Source organism: Aptenodytes patagonicus, chromosome 10 (genome assembly GCF_965638725.1).
Source record: "Aptenodytes patagonicus chromosome 10, bAptPat1.pri.cur, whole genome shotgun sequence".
Taxonomy (NCBI): domain Eukaryota; kingdom Metazoa; phylum Chordata; class Aves; order Sphenisciformes; family Spheniscidae; genus Aptenodytes; species Aptenodytes patagonicus.
In genome coordinates, this window is record NC_134958.1 from 20690018 (window position 1) to 20709898 (window position 19881).

The 19881-nt window shown below is 43.1% G+C and overlaps 2 protein-coding genes across 7 annotated transcripts; one reads left to right on the plus strand and one right to left on the minus strand.

The window, feature by feature from the left end:
* Positions 1–2368: 2368 nt before the first annotated feature.
* On the plus strand, positions 2369–8350 carry DNAJA4 (DnaJ heat shock protein family (Hsp40) member A4). Of its 2 annotated transcripts, XM_076348422.1 has the most exons (8): positions 2369–2455; positions 2602–2739; positions 4468–4648; positions 5601–5705; positions 6475–6702; positions 6782–7012; positions 7554–7654; positions 7743–8350. In XM_076348422.1, exons 2-8 carry the CDS (start codon positions 2608–2610, stop codon positions 7959–7961), a joined length of 1197 nt encoding a protein of 398 aa, XP_076204537.1. In that variant the 5' UTR covers positions 2369–2455; positions 2602–2607; the 3' UTR covers positions 7962–8350. The 2 variants fall into 2 exon arrangements, with proteins under 2 accessions (XP_076204537.1, XP_076204538.1); XM_076348423.1 differs by lacking the exons at positions 2369–2455; positions 2602–2739 and adding an exon at positions 3107–3463.
* Positions 8351–9232: 882 nt separating this feature from the next.
* Positions 9233–19568, minus strand: SKIC8 (SKI8 subunit of superkiller complex). 5 transcript variants are annotated; one of them, XM_076348418.1, is made up of 11 exons: positions 19550–19568; positions 18659–18702; positions 18538–18565; positions 18077–18182; positions 17001–17173; positions 13762–13910; positions 13312–13405; positions 12425–12518; positions 11658–11750; positions 10930–11008; positions 9233–9522 (listed from the first exon to the last, which is right to left on the minus strand). In XM_076348418.1, exons 2-11 carry the CDS (start codon positions 18668–18670, stop codon positions 9433–9435), a joined length of 918 nt encoding a protein of 305 aa, XP_076204533.1. In that variant the 5' UTR covers positions 18671–18702; positions 19550–19568; the 3' UTR covers positions 9233–9432. The 5 variants fall into 5 exon arrangements, with proteins under 5 accessions (XP_076204533.1, XP_076204532.1, XP_076204534.1 ...); XM_076348417.1 differs by lacking the exon at positions 19550–19568 and adding an exon at positions 19040–19058; XM_076348419.1 differs by lacking the exon at positions 19550–19568 and adding an exon at positions 18988–19006.
* Between the last annotated feature and the right edge of the window lie 313 nt (positions 19569–19881).

A 19881-nucleotide genomic window follows, 5' to 3' on the forward strand; every position in this document is an offset into this window, starting at 1 on the left:
TGTTCGTCTGAGAAACGGCTTAGCAACTGCTGGTTAGGAACAGCCAGGCTTAAGGAGGTAAGGTGTGTAGCAAAAGAAACAGAATTGAGGATATACACACTCGATCACGAGGTTGGTTGAGTAAAGGAACCACCACTATAATTGCTGAGAAATATGTCTGCATGTCTAAAGGCTGTATTACATTTATGACTAATTATGACAAATTAGATGAGTAAAATCAGCTGCTGAGGATTCCAACTCTGTTCCATAAGTACAGTATTGATAAATAGAAAAGAAAATGTTTTGCTTCAGACAGCTAGAGAAGTATTGCGTTCCCCTCAGGTATCAGGATGACTGCAGTTCTCAGACTAGAGCAATGCAGGAGATGCAGGTGATGATGCAAAGAATACTGATGGACTGACATCTCTCCTATTTTTCTAATCCAAAACACCATCCCTTACTACTTTTCCCACTAATTCTTTGAATGAATAAGGAGTTTGGTTGTACCAACTGGAACCAAAGATGGAGAAAACAAATACTTAATATTAAAGTAAATATAACCTGATAGCTCCCTCTAAATAAAATGAAAGGAAACAAAGCAGAAGGCTCAATCCTCTTAAGCAAAGATCCATACCAGCAAGGTTTTTGACTGTTACTACTAGCAACAACGGTTACCAGTAAGAAACCACCCACGAGTCTGAGTTCATATTATATTTACCAGTATCTACATATACCTACACAAGGGTTTCTACTCACAGAAATTATATACTGTCTCTTTACAACATACTATAAATTGATCTCGGAACTTCAATTCTCAGTGAAATTTATTATGTGCTTTGAAAGACTCTCATCTGCTGAAGCATTCAGCTACTGCAAAGCTATTAACAGATTTATCATGTCTTCTTAAACAGGAATATTATCTTCAGGACTATAGGATTAGAGCTACTTTATCTTTAAGGTGAAGACCATTACTAGAATAAACTTTTTTTCCCCCTTAAAAAAAGGGATATATAGTTCTCAGCCTACAAATTTACAGAGTAACATACTATAGTTATTTTAGAAACTAATTTCTGTTTACTTGTCAATATAATTTCACAATTGCAAAACACAGATTTACATGTTCAGCTACTGATAATTATCCTTCGAGAAAATAATAGTTACCAACACTGATTTCTTTCTTGTGGTTTTGAACTATTCCTTTCATTAATATTTGGGTTTTTTTTCCTGTAGATTAGCTCCCCCTCCTTTAGTAAGTCTACATGCTTAATACAAGCAGGAGTACACAAAGAACAGATTGTATTAATTCAATCTTCTAATAGTATTTACCTGAAATACAGTAAGAAGTTCATTATAATGTCACTAGACATTAAACCATGAGAATTTTTCATTCAAAACACACATTGCTTTTTTTTTTTTCCCCTTTTCTTTTTCTCCATTTTCCACTGTTAGACAATGCAACGGGTTCTTTTCTTCAGTCATCTTAACTTTTTACCTGTATTGCAGTTGACAGAGTGCTGCAGCCTTTGGGTTATCATAACCACAGGAGATGTTCTTGTTTTCTAAAACTGCTCCCAGGAATAAAGAACTCTCTCCTGGAATAAAAACAGCTTGTAAGCATTTCTACTCATCTCGAGTTTGAACAGCTTTTCTGTATTTTTCACTTGTGATTTTCAGCATTAATTTGTCCTCTTCTACAGAAACATGCTTTTACTCAGCTCCCACACCAGCACCAGTTATCTCCTTTCACCTGAGCAGTAAATAATTAATTGGAGACCTTCGGTTGCCTGGAGAAAGATGAAAACTAACCCCGCTTTCTAGCCCGCTCTCAGCAGGCCGGCTTGAGGAAAGGGTGAGCAACAAACAGATAGAGAGCAGGGGCACGCTACTGGCTCAATTAATTTTAAAACGCCCAAAATACTGAGGAACAAGGCGTCAGGAATCCAACAGATTAACTTACAAGAACAACTTCTAACATGCGGCCAGTACTTGCTTCCCAGGAACGGGTAAGTTTGGACAAGGGCGTTCGTCGGACTCTCCCAAGGCCAGACGTGAATCAATGAATTTTACAGGAGAGAAGGGAGGGAAAACTGCCGCTAATTAAGAAGGCTGCCGTAAAATCACACTTTAGTGACCAAAACCTGTGATACCTGGCGGAGAAAGCACCGCCCCTTGGAGAGCTTCCTCCTTCAGGAGGACGGTGGGGAGGGACCTCCCCGGCTCGCCTCAGCCCTCACCGCGCAGCGCCTCCCCTCCCCGCGCCACCACCCACACGCTCCTGAAGTGGCGGGCAGAAAAGAGCTCCTCCCCCTGCACGTACCGGCGGTGACGTCACGCGCGGCAATTCTAGACCGTTCCAGGGCCGTGACGTAGGGCGGCGTCATTCCAGAAGATTCGGCCGGTGCCCATATAAAACCCGCGGAAGAGGCGGGGCAACGGTGATCGGCGAGCGGGCAGCAGGAGCGGGGCGGCTGCGGCGGTGAGCGCGGCCCGCTGGGCCTCTGCGGGATGGCGGGCGGGGTGGCGGCCCAGGTGGCGGCCCGCTCTGGGACGCGCGTCCTGAGCGGCGGCGTAACCGGGGGTAAGGCCGGGTAATGCGGCGTAACGCGGCGCGTCCTCCCGCAGGGCACTATGGTGAAGGAGACGGAGTACTACGACATCCTGCAGGTGAAGCCCAATGTCTCCTCCGAGGAGATCAAGCGCGCCTACCGCAAGCTGGCGCTGAAGTACCACCCCGACAAGAACCCCAGCGAGGGCGAGCGGGTAGGCGGGGGCCGGGGCCGGGCTGGGGCCGGCGGGTCGCCGCGGGTGAGGCGGCGGCGCCTGCGGCGCCCCCATGCGCTGGGCAGGCCCCTCCGGCGGGGCGGCGCGGAGCCGCGGCGGGCCGGGGCCGAGCCCAGGCCCTGCCTGCGCCGGCCGGGCTGGCTGCGGGCGCCGCCGGGCCTCAAGATGGGCGACTCCGCCGGGAGGACGCGGGGGCTGGCGCAGAGCCGCGTGTGTGGGGCACCGCGGGTCCTCCGCGTACCGGTCGTTGTTCACGTACAGAGGTGGAAAGCGCGCCCTTAATTTTGCTTTAAAATTCTGCTTTGCCTAAAGGACGGACATAACGCCCTTCCCGCAGCATAGTGCGATGAAATGAATGCTCCCGTTCTTCAGTCTGTAAAAGACATGTGAAGCTGGCAGCAGGCCTGATGGCCCAGCTGTGGCAGGAGGGGATGCCTTAGTTCCTCTTTCTGGACGCAGTTCCTTACCGGTCTCCCCATAGTTGCCAACGGGAGCTCATTCTTACAGAGATGCTGGTTAAAACAGGCAAAGCTGAAAGGATGTGTAGTGTCCTAACGGCCATCGTGCTGTGTCAGATGTTGCAAAGGCCAGGGGTGGATCCAGCTGCCAGCACTACTGTGCGTGCTGGGGTTGCACTGGATGGATTTGTGTTCCTGAACAGGATGAGTTTTCTTCAGAGAAAGTGCTAATGCAGATGTACAAGGTAACTATCCAGAGGAAATCACTGGGCTGCACATGGGTGGACTGTTTTACAACAAAACCATTCTACATGCTATTAGCAGAGACCCGCTCAACTCCACACGTTGCCTACGAGGATAAATGAGCACCACAATTGGAGAACTATGGAAAACTTGAATGATAGGATTATTTATCTAAAAGCTGGTCCGGTAATACCTTAACATAGGAACAGAAGCTCCATATTTGTGTATCTAGTACAGTAATTTACAAAACTCAAGTTAGTTAAATAGTAACATAGTCAAAGGTAACCTTTTCTGCTTTTATTTTTGGCCTGCTTTTTTACTTGCACCACTTTACCTGGTCATAAGTAAATAATGTTTAAAATGGAAGTAATTATTTCAGTAATAGCAAATTGTGTTTAAAAATTGACTTAGTCATCTTAATAGGAAATTCTTGATAGCTATTTTAAAAAATCCCTTAATTTTTTTGATAAAGTGGATGCTTTGATCTGTATCTGAGCCCTTCTATTTGCGATGAGTAAGCAACACCAGTGTCTGGTCACTTAAATCTCTGTGTAGTTCTAGCTGGATGTAGCAGCTCAGCAGGCACGAAGGATCCCTGTGTAGCTACAGAATGACTAGCACTGCTGTGGCCATTGAGTGTCTGGGGACCTGCAAGACTTGGGGATAGTATCATATCCCTTTCTAAATGGATTTGTTAGAGGTGTATAATGGTTGCAACTACCACAATCATCGAAGTGTAGTTTGCATACACCTGTAAGTTGGATGTGATGCTGAATTAAGCCCACTTGTAACATGGGAGGAGGTGGGAGAGGGAGAAAAAGGGTGGTTTTCTTGGACAAAAGTGTACTGTTACAGTCTATTACACGTTTGTTTAGAGAGTTGCCTTTTGGAAAAAGACATGCTACAAGAGAGTGCTATAGTGGCTCAATCTGAAGATGGAGTTGCATATGAGAGGGTTACTTCTCCTCTTGGTCATAGTTGCTCAGAGCTTCTTTTTTCTTTTTAGTTTAAACTCATATCGCAGGCATATGAAGTTCTGTCGGACCCAAAGAAAAGGGACCTCTATGACCAGGGTGGGGAGCAGGCTATTAAAGAAGGAGGCCTGAGTGGCGGCAGCTTCTCTTCACCCATGGACATCTTTGACATGTTCTTTGGTGGTGGAGGCCGAATGAATAGAGAGAGAAGAGGTACACAGTTCTAAACAAGTTCTAGAAACTCTAACCATGCACTTAAGCATAAAACACCTGTGCTATGGTACTGCTGTTCTGCTAAGTGCACATAGTGTGGATATTGCTCGTTGCAACGATAGATCAAGTAAACTATGATTTTTTTTTTTTTTTTTTTTAGTTACTCTACCATTAAGATTCTAATAAAGTAGATAACATGACGTAGCAATAGCAATCTTTCTGATGAGTTCTGTTTATTTTTTGTTGAAGTGGGTGCGGGTAATCTGTAGGGTGGGGGAAACATTGGTAGGTTAGAGCAGTTGAATTAGACCTGGTTTAAGTTACTTTTTTTCCAGATCTGTGCCTTACTTGCTCATATGCTTTGGGCAACTTGCTTCAAAGGACACCATCAACTTAAACCTCAGTAATGTTAAATCTCATCAAAATATTTGGGCGAAATTACATGAAACTGAGTACAGAGTGCTGCCAAAAGCACAGTATGATTTTTGTCTTTTTCCATGCCCAATGTCTGTTGAAGGTGCAAGTAGTAACTTGCTGTAAAATCTTTGAAATTATGCTATGAAGTGGCATTAAAATTCGTAGGTAGGCATAATAGCAACTTCTGAATTGACTAGATCTGAAGCTGGTAGTGTCCTTGCATCTTGCTGTTTCAGTTAAGCTTACAAAACTAGGGGTAGGAGCAGGGATAGAGTGGCTTTAATGATGCTTTGCTTAATTACAGCTAAACTTTACGTTCTGACGTAAGTGGGTGCAGCTCAGTGGAAGCTGATGGAACTGCATAGGCTTTTAAGGGGGCTGAACTGTGTTCAAAGTTTGGAATGAACTTTACGTTTCTTCACTGAGACTGTGCATGCATGAACAACTGTAGAAGCCTTTAAATAAACATTTGTCCTTAAAACAGCTGAACCAGAATTAATCTTTTTCTTCTGTTGTCTGTTTTTTTTTTTTTAAGGCAAAAATGTTGTGCACCAGTTAGGTGTATCTCTTGAAGACTTATATAATGGTATTACAAGGAAACTGGCACTGCAAAAGAATGTTATTTGTGCAAAGTGTGAAGGTAAAAAAAAAAAAGTGGTTTCAAACCCCTCTTACTCCAAGCTTTTTTTTTAAAGAACATTGGGAGGAGGATGGGAATAAATTGTGGGGTGGGTTTTTTTATTTCTCTCTCCCCTCCCCTCAGGTCTACTGGGGGGGTTCTTATTTATGCTTATCCAAGAATAAGGCTCTCTTAAACGTAGTGGTATAAAGTTATTGTTCTAATGGCAGACTTAAACTCACTGCAGATTATAGTTAAGGGTACCTAAATTAAAAGTATCTTAATCCAGAACTTTAATAAATGGCTGTTTTGTGACACTTTTTTTTAATTGTTATGGGTAGAAGTCTAGCTTGTATTACACAACTCATTTTACAACTATTAAGTATCCATAATGACTGGTCTTCTTTGAGGTGAATCTTAATGAGGCCTTGTATCTTACTGCTCTATTAAATATTTAGTAAGCAGATTCTTTCCAAAGTATTAATGGAATGTTTAGGTCTTGAAGTCGGTGTGCTGATAGTTCCTTGATAACCAAGATGTGTTGGGAGGTGGGGCAGAGGCTAATCAAATAAGCTGTGCATAGAAAACTTGCCTTTCTTTTGCTTGTAGGAACTTCTAACTTGCGGGGCATGTTTTGTGATAGAAACTAAATTCCAGTTACGTTGGAAATATATTACTGAACTACTCTAAGTTGCCCTAAAGGTGCTCTTGAAGTCAATGAGTTCCAGCCTGACTACTATAGAGTAACTTATTTTTAAGACTGAGATCAGATTTAACTTTTTTGTCAAAGGTTATGGCGGAAAGAGAGGGGCAGTAGAAAAGTGCCCTGTGTGTAAAGGAAGAGGAGTGCAAGTTCTAGTTCAGCAGATTGGACCTGGCATGGTACAACAAATCCAAACTGTGTGTCCAGAATGCAAAGGCCAAGGTGAAAGAATAAATCCGAAGGACAGGTGTGACAACTGCAATGGCTGTAAGGTTGTAAGAGAGAAAAAGATCATAGAAGTTCATGTTGATAAAGGTAAGAACTGTGTATTTGTCCTGTGTCCCTAATCATAGTCTATAGTTCTGCAGAGAATAAATGGGTTTCTTTTCTCCAGGTATGAAAGATGGTCAGAAGATAGTATTTCATGGAGAAGGTGACCAGGAGCCCGATCTGGAGCCTGGTGATGTTATAATCGTGCTTGATCAAAAGGATCACAGTGTCTTTCAGAGGCGAGGGCATGACTTAATCACAAAAATGAGAATTCAACTCTCAGAGGCTTTATGTGGTTTCAGAAAGACCATTGAAACTCTGGATAACAGAGTTCTTGTCATATCATCTAGGCCAGGTAGGTCTTAAGAGTTCTGATGCTATATAAACTGCTTGCCTGGTTCATTGTGCCTGGACTGGGTTTTTTTTTGGGGGGGTCTTTTTTTTTTTTTTAACCAGTTGATGCGACAGATTCAAACTACACTTGCAGTCATTTAATTTAGTTGTTTCTTTGTCATTCCTGTCAATCCTCCTAAAACATTACATGCAGATTTATAGCTAAAGCTGTCAAATGCTTCATAATAAACTTCAGCCTCAGTCGGTGGATAGCCAGGAAAATATTCAAGAGGCCAGAAACTTAAACTCTACTAGATTATCTGTCAGTTCATCCTGAAGAGTGTGCTAAGAGAAGCTGATCCTCTTACAGTAGAGGAAATGGCCTAAATGGTCTGTCTTCTGTATAGCTTGGTTTTAGTACTCTTCAGTTTGCAGCCTTTTCTACGAGTTGCTTAGTAGTCTCCCTCAGATGCAGTGGGAACGCTGCTTGTGTATAACCCTGCTTTTCATGATTATGAAATGTCTGTCATGTAAGCTTACTTACATCTCTTACCTCCGTGTAGGTGAAGTGATAAAACATGGTGATCTAAAGTGTATCTACAATGAAGGGATGCCTATCTACAAATCCCCAATGGACAAAGGCAGCTTAATTATACAGTTTTTGGTAAGTTGACTGCTTTTCTGTAGCAAAGATATCTGCATTGGCATCAGGAGTAACTATTCATTAAAAAAAAAAAATAATAAAATTGTAGGTCCAGTTCCCAGAGCACTACTGGCTCCCAAGGGAGAAACTCTGTCTGCTGGAGGCTCTGCTTCCTCCACGCGAAGATGTTATGATTACAGACGAGATGGATCAGGTAGACCTTGAAGATTTTGATCCAAGTGAGCAAACCTACCGTAACAGTGGGGGAGAAGCATATGAAGAAGATGAGGAGGGTCCAAGAACTGGAGTACAATGTCAGACATCTTAAAGCAAGGTGGAATGGATGTCATCTAAAATGTAAATTTTCACAATGAAAACTGCATGGCTGTAATAGCCAGTGCTTGTGGTTTTTGTGTTCAGCAAATTGAGTTGCTGCGCTGTCAGTATCACCTTTTTGTAACTAATTTATATTGTGTTCTTGTAGTCTTTATATATAAAGCAAATGTCACACAGCTGAGAACCAACTGAGTTGGTATACATTTTTCTTTGCTGTGAAGGTTCTCAATTTATTTCACCTATGCTATTTATATAAGACTTTGGCAATATGGATAGAGGCTAAGTGGAGTGTCTTATGTAAATACTTTCATACTGGAAAATTAATTTCATAGAATAAAACATAGCAGAAATAACTTCTAATAAATAGAACTGTTCACATTTTATCATGCTTCTCTTGTACTTTCTAAGCCACTTGAGAACCCCCTTTATTTAAATAAGTTTCTCTAACCTCAGACTCCTATGACCTAGTCTAGATTGTTCTCCATATTCAACTTTGTGTTAGCTGCAACACTATGTGTCTCATTTTGTATTTCAAAAGCGTTTTGCGTGTGCCCCACTCCGTGCACAGTAGCATTCTTCCCTGTGTTCTTTTGTTGCATTAGAGTAGCATTCCTTCAGCTGCTTAGCTCTATGTAAGTGTAACTTTGGGTTATAAGGTATCCTTCTAATGTGTACAGAGTGTACCCCACATACTTCTAATTTACATACCAGGCAAATGCTTCCAAATAAAATTTTGATCTTTCAGAAGCTCAAGCTCTGTATTTCAGCCTTCCCTAGAAAGGGTTTTTACTTCCTCCTAGGCCTTGTGTACTTGAGCCTTACCTAAGACCATGTGCTGGGTATACTGCTGCTGTTCTATAACATGACAAGATACCATAGTGGAATGATCACATTAAAGCTTTTCTCCTTTTATCTGGTTTTCTAGTAGAGTTTGTGTAAGTCAGGGTTGGAAACAACTAGCACCCTTTAGTGAAATTAAACTGTGATGAATGAGTTGCGTGTCACTACACAATTGCAGGAACAGGTGTTCAACTTAAGTGACCCTATTGCACTCATTAGGACAACATCAAGATGAGAGCAGGCTGTCATCTCCCATGCATACAACACATAGCCTCAGTCACTTTTCCTTTGGCTAGAATAAGCTCGTCAACACTTTCCAGCTCCAGTCTATTTATGTATAACGGTAGGGGAGATTAACTGAGCAGTTACTTCATCCATGACTACGTATTTCCAAAAATACATTTTCCAAGGATTAGACACAAGTTACTTACAGCTGTAGCTTTTATTTTAAAAAAAGTAAAGCTTTCTCTCATGCTAAACAAAATGAAAATTGGTATGTATCTGATTTTGCACATCAGCATTACTAAAACGCTTTTATCATACCAAAAAATGACATAGAAGGATAGCAGTAGTCTTAAAAACTGCCACCAGAGTTAACCAAAGGGTTAACAAAGAGTTAACATTTAAACTGGACAGTCATAAATATGAATTTCTTGGTCATCTCCAACAGATACAATTTTGGACCCACTTCCATTGTATTTCACTCCCCAGACCTGCAAACAGGACATACACAAGGTTATCAACAGGAGACTAAGAAAAAATGTCTTCATAGCAGTCATACTTACTGACTACAACAAGCAGAAAAGGGAGGATTATTTAAGATCACCTTATTAGAGCTGGTCCAATTATGGCTTCTGCTCTAACAGCAGATGAGGTTGATGAACCAGAGAAGGACACTGCCATCTAGTAGCCTGGCAAGTTCTTGCATTCCACTCCTACTGACAATGGATTACACAATCTATAGGTACTTGAAAAAGGCTGAAAAGTACTTGCCCCGGTTTGCATAAATCGAACCTAACGTTTTCACTCTTGCCCATCCTGTCTTTCTGAAAAGCGTACTTTACAGTGCTTTCAGGAAAGCAAGAGAGGGAAGTAGTTTTCATGCAGACTGACACATCGTGATAGACTGAAGAATTATCCAGTTTATCCTTGGGCTGATTAAGAGAGCCGTTTACTTAGCAGTGCAAAACTTAGAAAAATTCAGGTCAGTCCTCTGACTTACTTAACGACAGTTACACAAACTCTTAAGTGACCCCCATCTCCGTCGTCAGGATGAGACCAGGAAGAGTGAAGGCTACCCAGCATATTAACATGGGATCACAGAATGAGTATATTGACAACAGCATGTTTTGGGGAATCTCGTACACCATTTTGCGTTAATACGCAAAAACCAGCCTTCCCAAGAGCTGATACATCTCTGCCTTCCACAAACTTACTAGGTCATAGACACAGCTAAAACAACACTGGAAATCCGGTACTGCAATACTAAAAGCCCCAAAGCTTTTAGTAGATAACTGAAAAGAAGGTTACCAGCGAAAAAGTACTATGGAAGAAAGAGCCCAAATAAAATCTGAAAGAATTTCCTTTGTTAAGTCTTCCTCTATGATCCATTAAAAAATAGCATTGCTCTATTTAACACCTAACATTTGGAAAAAGCGTAACTTGGTAGATACCTAACTTCCTCTTCCCTCACACGTAGCCAGCACTGAGCAAAACAAAAAAAAGGGTATCACACACATTTGAGGAGCAAAAAGTCCCAAGTTTCAAGGGTGCTTTCAAGCATCTTTTTAGATAATTCCCATGCACACGCTGTGTGATAGAAATAAGACCACAGACAAAGATAAAAAATACAGTCTGGTAAGAATCCTTTTGGCCACTCAGGATTGCCCTTATTTGGACCTGAAAAATGTAATTACTTGGAAGAGATCAACGTACACGCTTGGAGTATTAGTTCAATATTAAGTGTCAAATAATCATGAGCAACTTGTAAGATTTCATTACAGCATGCTGAAGTCCAACCCCGAAGCTACAGCACCAAGTTGAAGCACGAATGTGCACAACTACGCAACTGAAGTTCTCCTGCGAACACAGTGACCTAGATAAAGCAATAGTAGACATACCTGATCTTGGTGGTCAAAGAAAGTGTGAACGCAAGTTCTTGTTCCAGCATCCCAAACTTTTACGCTTTTATCAGATGAACTGAAAGAAAAATAGTATTGATCAATGTTTAAATTAATAGATTATCTATAGTTTAGTGCAAAGCTTAAAAGATCTCATACGGTAGACATAAACCCTCTTTCACCCATCAATACAGGGATGAAGTAGCAAAGGAATGCATCTTCTGCCAGGTTCCAATTACCTTTAAAATAAATGTACTGTTTCAGTATCTGCAATATGAAAATGAAGACTCCCATTTTAGCCAGAAAATTCTCTGAAGCAAGTTCTTTGGATAAAGAAACTCCTGTTACATATGCTTGGTCCCCCAACTGCCTGAGCTGTTTCAAGAGTTAACACTAAAGTTCAACTAGATTAGGTTGTACTTCTTAATTCAACAGCAATTTTTCAGCTATTTAGAATCAAATTGCCCTTCTCTTAGGTTTAGATGTTCTTCACTTGTAGGGAACTACACTGCAGGGGGATGACTTGCACTATAAAATACTATTCACTACAACTGGTATCACATCACAGATTGGCTCTTGAGTCTTTAATTGTAATGTATGTTACTCCATTATAGATTCCATTGCAATTTGTACACATTTACTTTTTATGATCCATCTCCCTTTAGAAATATAAAATTATATTTACTTTTTTTTTCAGTAAGCATAAACAAGTTAAAAATCCTCAATACCTGGAAACAAAATGGGTATCGTCAGGACAAAACGCTACGTTTAAAACCCAGGATCCATGACCACTTAATGTGCCAGCCAAGTTTGCATGTTGCCTGTGGAAAGAACAAATTTTAACATTTGGTTTGTGAATTCCAGGGAAAAAGCAACAGGAATATACTCTAGCTAGTGCAGTCGGGAATGGTTCAGTGCAAGGTCATGGAAGGTGACTTCTGGACATTTGTTCATCCAAGCTGAACTGGTGTTGCAACAGATTCTGGTTTTCCATTTCAAATGCTTAACATAAAAAGAAGACACTAAGAAGACACATTGGTGGACAAAACAGGTTCACCATGAAGAAGGCAAAGTAATGCAGGTTTAGGGGAGTGAAGATCACTGAAGCAGCGCCTTTTCCTCCCCAGGGTCTTCCAAGTTTTTGCACAATGCGACAGAAATAGGTCATAAATATAATTTCTTGAGTACAGAACAGATGTTTAAGATGGGTAAACACAAACATACAGGACAGATACACAAAACAGCCGGTTGCCTACAGGGCAAATATGAGGAAAGTAATTTGTTTTCAAGTTAAGGCTGTCATCCACCTACGCACTTTTTAAAAACTCTCTTAAGAGTGTAGTATTTTCTTCTTTATGTAATAAAGAATCTTAAATAAGTCACCAAAAGCTAAAGGGAATTATAGAGAGCAGAGGGTTTGGTATATTTTTTTACAGTATCAGCCTCTCTGAATAGTTATTTTCCTGTTAGCATGTCTTGCGAAATAATAACTTACACATCGTAGATTTTGATATAGCCGTCATCTGAAGCAGTTACAAGTAACTGAGAATCTGGAGAAAATGTCAGTGAACGAATAGGCATCGCATGACCTGAAATTCAAAGTTATATATGGCTTAGAATGTAGCTATTCCTCTTACTAATGACAGTGCTTAAGAAGCTACACCAGAACAGCATTCCCTGTTAAAAGAAAGCAACCTCCGAAAAGTCTTTCTCTCTATGCCCCTACATGCTTCTTCGCACAACCTAAAATGGAAACTGACAGTAATTCTGAACTTTGAATGTTAAGGCATGTCCACTGCAACACAAAAGTATCTTATTTTTTCAGCTGTGGATCTTTATTAGAAATTATGTCATATTTTCTAATGTGATTTCATATTGTTTAAGTGGTTGGGTTTTTAATTAACTACAAAACTGGACAGAAACTGCATGAACATTAAAAGCCCATTTATCTGTTAGAAAAATGCACATCTTCTACAACAAAAATGTTCAGTTATTTTTTAAAACAGAAGTAAACTGCTGTAAAACTGATACCATAGCAAAAAGAAAAATCATAAGCTAAGCCAAATGTGTGCTGCCACGCGTCATTCCTTGTACTGCACTGCAATACAAGAAGGAACTGCAATTTAAGAATTTAGTTAAGCATTACTGACTGTATCTTTTGAGATAGACATTTATGATGCACGCCTGAGTTTACAGTTTGCTTCTAATATTTTAAGTGGTTTAAGTTACAGCACACTAAATAACTAAATACTGTCTAATGGACAGAAACATCAACTCATTTATGCCATGGCTGTTGTATCTTACTCTGACTTGCGTTATATCCTTTAATTTTGTTGAGGACTGAAGCCAGAACTTGGGTATTGCAAATACGCAAACCATTACCTTCTAGCGTATGCAGAAGTTTTCCAGTTGCAATATCAAAAATATTGATAATGCCATCTATCGCTCCACTGGCTAAGTATTTTCCATCTGGACTCTGTAATAAAACACAAGAAGTATGCATTTAACACCTGTATGCATTTATGCTATGTACCTCCCCGACATTCTCTTGGCAACTTTTCACAAATACGATCTATGCAAGATACCTGGGCTCCAAAAATCCTGAAGACTTCAGCTGACTTACTCACAATATGCGTATAAGCAAGATCAAAGTATATTTTCCATATATGCAGGGGGGGAATGTCATGCAGTTTATATCTGGAACTATCAAATTATGGCTGTTATTTAGTATTATGTAGAGGTAAACTGATAAATGGAAACAAAAATATCTGATTTAAAACATACTACAGCAATAGCAATTTCACGTAAGAAATTATCAATTGTGCTTCTTACATATGCAATGCTAAGGATGAACTTTCCTCTGGTGTCCAGAGAATATTCTTTCTTTCCGGTTTCAACACCAAAAATATTTACTTTTCCCACATGACTTCCTGTTGCAAGGTACTGGGAATCAGGCGAAAAAGCCAGGGACCAAGCATCAACTGTGTTAAAAAGAAAAAATCAGTTAGCTGAATACTCTTTCTAGTTCTTATTCAACAATGTCAGTTCTGCATGCATCTGTTTAGACATTTAACCCCCTAACTACTCTTAATACTCTAAATCTACTACATACTTTTTTTTTTTTTCTGGGACTCAGGAAAAAAAGGAGAGTTTACCACTTGTGGAAGAAGGGGCAGGCGACTCAAGAAGAGTACAGGGATCTCGTTAGGTCGTGCAGAGAGGAAATGAGAAAGGCAAAAGCCCAGCTAGAACGCAATCTGGCCGCTGTCGTTAGAGACAACAAAAAAAGTTTTTACAAATATATAAATGACAAGAAGAGAGCCAAGGAGAATCTCCATCCTTTATTGGATGCAGGGGGGAACATTGTCACTGAGGATGACGAGAAGGCTGAGGTACTCAATGCCTTCTTTGCCTCAGTCTTTAACAGGCAGACCAGTTATCCTCAGGGTACTCGGCCCCCCGAGCTGGAAGACAGGGATGGCGAGCAGGACGAACCCCCCATAATCCAAGAGGAAGCAGTCAATGACCTGCTACGCCACCTGGATGCTCACAAGTCTATGGGGCCGGATGGGATCCACCCGAGAGTGCTGAGGAAGCTGGCGGAGGTGCTCGCCAAGCCACTCTCCATCATTTATCAGCAGTCCTGGTTAACGGGGGAGGTCCCGGACGACTGGAGGCTTGCCAATGTGACGCCCATCTACAAGAAGGGCCGGAAGGAGGATCCAGGGAACTGGAGGCCTGTCAGCCTGACCTCGGTGCCGGGGAAGATTATGGAGCGGTTCATCTTGAGGGCGCTCACAAGGCACGTGCGGGACAACCAGGGGATCAGGCCCAGCCAGCACAGGTTCATGAGAGGCAGGTCCTGCTTGACCAACCTGATCTCCTTCTATGACCAGGTGACCCGCCTAGTGGATGAGGGAAAGGCTGTGGATGTGGTCTACCTGGACTTCAGCAAGGCCTTTGACACCGTCTCCCACAGCATTCTCCTAGAGAAGCTGGCGGCTCACGGCTTAGACAGGTGGACTCTGCGCTGGGTCAAAAACTGGCTGGACGGCCGGGCCCAGGGAGTTGTGGTGAATGGAGTCAAATCCAGTTGGCGGCCGGTCACGAGCGGTGTTCCCCAGGGCTCAGTACTGGGGCCGGTCTTGTTCAATATCTTTATCAATGATCTGGACGAGGGGATCGAGTGCACCCTCAGTCAGTTTGCAGACGACACCAAGTTGGGTGGGAGTGTTGGTCTGCTCGAGGGTAGGAAGGCTCTGCAGAGGGACCTGGACAGGCTGGATCGATGGGCCCAGGCCAACTGTATGAGATTCAACAAGGCCAAGTGCCGGGTCCTGCACTTCGGCCACAACAACCCCATGCAGCGCTACAGGCTTGGGGAAGAGTGGCTGGAAAGCTGCCTGTCAGAAAAGGACCTGGGGGTGCTGGTTGACAGCCGGCTGAACATGAGCCGGCAGTGTGCCCAGGCGGCCAAGAAGGCCAATGGCATCCTGGCCTGTATCAGAAATAGTGTGGCCAGCAGGAGTAGGGAAGTGATCGTGCCCCTGTACTCAGCACTGGTGAGGCCGCACCTCGAATACTGTGTTCAGTTTTGGGCCCCTCACTACAAGAAGGACATTGAGGTGCTGGAGCGTGTCCAGAGAAGGGCAACGAGGCTGGTGAGGGGTCTGGAGAACAAGTCTGATGAGGAGCGGCTGAGGGAACTGGGGTTGTTTAGCCTGGAGAAAAGGAGGCTGAGGGGAGACCTCATCGCTCTCTACAACCACCTGAAAGGAGGTTGTAGCGAGGTGGGGGTCGGTCTCTTCTCCCAAGTAACCAGCGATAGGACGAGAGGAAATGGCCTCAAGTTGCGGCAGGGGAGGTTTAGATTGGATGTGAGGAAAAATTTCTTCACTGAAAGAGTGGTGAAACATTGGAACAGGCTGCCCAGGGAAGTGGTGGAGTCCCCATCCCTGGGGGTATTTAAAAGACGTGTAGATGAGGCGCTTAGGGACATGGTTTAGTGGGCATGGTGGTGTTGGGTTGACGGTTGGACTTGATGATCTTAGAGGTCTTTTCCAACCTTAATGATTCTGTGATTCTATACTCTCAAGAAGAGTGTACAAGCTCATGAAAGTTAACTTCCTTCTGTGTAATTAATGGAGCATAGCTTGAGCCACTTATTTCCGTTTAGTGAAAGATTACATTTTCTAATAAGACCTTAAGGTTTATTAGACCCTCCTGTAACAATAAATTTAGAATTTAAGACTGCACGAGTTAAGTCTAAATTCTTACTTTTCTCCTGGTACCAAAAGTCACTAAACCAGTAAAAGAAAGCAACACTAGCATCTAGCAAAGCACAGAAGATGCAGGAGAAATGCAGGTATACAAATGTAACGTAGATAACATTCCTTGCAGCGGAATTTAAAAAAACATACCTTTTTATAGCAGTACAATGTATTTATCTGGCACAATGTAATTCACAGGTTTTTTCTATAAGCTTAATATTAATTACCTAAAACACTGCAAGATTGTTCTTAAATTAGGGACTGCCAGTGGACCAATGAAATATTTAGAATAAGACCTTAGGCCCTGAATTCCAGCTTGGAGGATGTAACATTGATCCAGACTTCATCTTTACTGTGTTTTGACTTCTCACCCAGGATTGGACGTACTCCACAAACAAGCATCACATATACGGCTCAAGTTCAGTGTAGTACAGTGCTTACGAAGAAAGTTCAGACTTTCTTTGTAAATCAATTTGAATAAGCATTTGAATTATTTTTTAAAATATCCTTTTATCAATATATCTGTAAGAGCAAGCTGGTTTCCATTCTGCTTTATGCATCTAGCAAAAAGCATATTTAAATGTATTTGAGAAAGCGCAAGTAGGGTGAAAAAATAAATGTGAAATTGTCTGATACTACTTTATGCTGAGTTCACAAAATCACTAAGATTTTTGCAAAGAAAGATTTAATTTAAGAAAAAAACCTAGTCATCTCATATACCCTAATTATACACTGTACAGTGTTTACTATCTAGAGTAAGCACACTTCTTACGCAGAGACAGCTTAACACGGATATCTTACCAGGACCAGCATCTATTGACTTGATCTGTTTGCCAGTTTCTAAATCCCAAAGGCGAATATGGGCATCTAGGGAGCTGGATGCTGCAATGGAGCCTGTGTGGCTGATATCCACAGATACCACGCCCAGCTGGTGACCCTCCAAAGTCCACTGTAGATCCAATTTTTCATCATTCCTTTTGTTCAAGGGAAAGAAAAGCCTAGTTATGAATAGCTGGGGCGTACTTAACCGATCTCCAACCTCAGACAAAAAAAACAAACAAGACAACCCACATTTCTCCATTTTGTTCAAGAGAAGGGGAATCCGACTTCACCCACGAAATGTGAAGATAGCTACGCACAAATTGCTCTCCGTACTTAAGGGAAAGAACTGACAAATCAATCATTTACCGTATTTCTGCAAAGCATGTACTTCATGTTAAGTTTGTAAGTAGTCCCACTGAAACATCCGTTACACATCAATACATGGGTACTTACACAGCAGAGCGTTAATCTGTCAGCACAGCGTGAAAAGCAACGACCAACATTTTTATAATCACCACAAGAGAGTGACTCGTCATTAAAGCGAAGCATGTACTTAATACTGCTTTGGCTAAGAGACAGAACAATTTCTTTGCAAAAGCACACTTCAGTGCCACTTGTATGAGGATTACGAGGATTTTTTTTTTTAATAAAAAAGGAAGATGTCATTTCCTCGTTTACTCTATTCCCATTATTCCTTTCACAGTACACATGCTCCCAATGCACTGTCTCATAAAAAGTGGCATTTCTAATTCTTTGGTTTAGAAATACATCAGGTTGTACTATTCTCTGGCAGACAACATGTAAAATTTGATGTGCATTTTCAAAAGGGTTTGCGTTCTTCGAAAATTAAAGCACATCAGAATGCTAACACTCCAAGAGAAAGCACGCACCGATGAAGATAAGCTTGCTCAAGAGAACAGTCCCGCGTGCCAGGCTACCCCTTCCCTGATGTAACTTCTAACATCCCTGCAGATTATGGACATTCAAGACTGCTGTATCTCCACACTGACTACTTCCAAGGGTTAAAACTGGTTAATACCGAGCACTTCACTCACCACTTCCAGACCTTCACTAGATCATCCAAAGAACCAGAGATCACTGTTTCAGAACCATCTTTTTTATTTTTTCCCCAGGCAACTGACCAAATGGCATCATCGTGAGCTAAAAGAGAATATAAGCATAGAAATTAAAAATTAAGTGGTTTCTTTTGATGGAAGACAACGACTAGTTCTGCTAATGCTAAAATGGCTGATTGTAATGTTGGCAATAGAACCCTTGCTCTTCAGGTCTATCAGTGCTCTGACGGCCTTGACACTGTTTCCGCCGTTTCAAAACACATGATGTATTTTGGTCACCAAGGTCACTGTTGAAAAAACAGCGTAGCTCTTTTTGAGTTATTCAGATCTATACTTAATATAAACATAATCCAGGTCATCCCACAAGTATATCTGCCACTATCAATTTTACATCATCCAAGAAGACCAATACAATTCAATACACGTTAACGTTTTCTCACCTTGCTCTTGCTTGAAGAGAATACCGTACTAGAAAGAAAAAATAATTAATATTACGTATGAGCAGCCTAAAAAAAATATCAAGCTAGCGATTAGTTTAATTAACGCTGTGTTTTTGTTTACCTGTGTGGTCATGTCTTTACGGAAGCAATCTTAACAGGAATGCCCTGGAAGGAGAAAACCCATTAGGCTCAGCAATAAGACTCTGCCTCAGAAACACTGCTCTGGAAGGGGAAAACCCGGCAGGCACAGGAGTAAGGCCTGAGGGAAACCCCGCCTTTTTGTCACCCGCCGCTCGCACGGCGAGAAGCGCCCGCCACGCAAGGGCCCAGCACCCCCGCCGCGGCCTCCCCTCGGCCCGCGGCCGCCTTCGCCCTCCCTCGCGGTGCGGTGCCGTGCCGAGCCGAGCCGAGCCGAGCCGAGCCGTGCCGGGCACGCAGCTTTCTGCCCACCGCCACCCCGTCACCGCCACACCCGCTGTCGCGCCGTGATGACGTCTTGTACCACCGAGAGCGCGGCAAGAGGGCCTCTCCCCAAAGCCCTTCTCTCCGCCACAACAATAGAGGGGACTCCGGCCTCGCGCTCTCTACTGCCGCCGTGTGGCGAGGGAGGCTCCCTTCGCCCCAACGGTCCTAACGGCCGCGGCGGCCGCCCGCGCCCGGCTCGCCCGTCCCTCGCTGCCCCAGCCCGCCGGCGGGAACAGCGGCCCGCCGCCCCCCATCGGCAGCGTCCTCAGCGCGCCGCGGGGCTGGTTCCCCCCGGCCCTCACGGGTCGCCCTCACGAGCCCCCGTGGCAGCAGCAGGTCCTCAGGCAGCGCGCGTCCCGCCCGGGCGGCCCGACGCTCCCCCTCCCGCGGCCCGGCAGCGCAAGGGCCGGAGCGCTGGCAGCTCAGCTCCCCGCCTTCTTCTTCGGGGGGTGCCGGAGAGACCCGTGAGACTGATGTTGTGGGGTCCGTGCTCCGCCGCTTGTTTCCAGCTGTACCCCCTCCCAGCCCTTCGTCTCGTCGTGCTTACTGAGACAACGAACCCCTTGGGCGAGGGACCAGTCACTGTGGTGGTAGCTGTCCAGAAGCAGTCAGCATCTTTTGTGTACGATATAAATAATAGTAATACCCTTCGGTGTTGCGATGGCAGTAACGATGTAAGCTGCGGAAAACATGAAGGACTGAGGAGCGCGTTCAAGCCTGCTGTCCCAGCAGCGTCGGCAGCTCCTGACTGAAAATTGCGGCCGGCTGCCTTTTGTCAAAGATGCGGAGGAGGAATGCCAACCGGTCGGGGGAGACTGAGCACAAAATGTACTTCTTACCCTGGGCTGTTGGGTCACTTTATAAAACAGCTGGCTCCCA

Bases quoted from the DNA above. Each gene is read 5' to 3' on its own strand.
- DNAJA4 (XM_076348422.1), top strand. From the start codon at position 2,608: ATGGTGAAGGAGACGGAGTACTACGACATCCTGCAGGTGAAGCCCAAT. The intron at 4,649-5,600 runs GTACACAGTTCT...TTTTTTTTTAAG, and splicing joins AATGAATAGAGAGAGAAGAG to GCAAAAATGTTGTGCACCAG. The intron at 6,703-6,781 runs GTAAGAACTGTG...TCTTTTCTCCAG, and splicing joins AGAAGTTCATGTTGATAAAG to GTATGAAAGATGGTCAGAAG.
- SKIC8 (XM_076348418.1), bottom strand. The intron at 13,406-13,761 runs GTAAGAAGCACA...GTTTTATTACAG, and splicing joins TCATCCTTAGCATTGCATAT to AGTCCAGATGGAAAATACTT. The intron at 11,009-11,657 runs GTATTGAGGATT...TTTTTCTTTCAG, and splicing joins GATACCCATTTTGTTTCCAG to TTCATCTGATAAAAGCGTAA.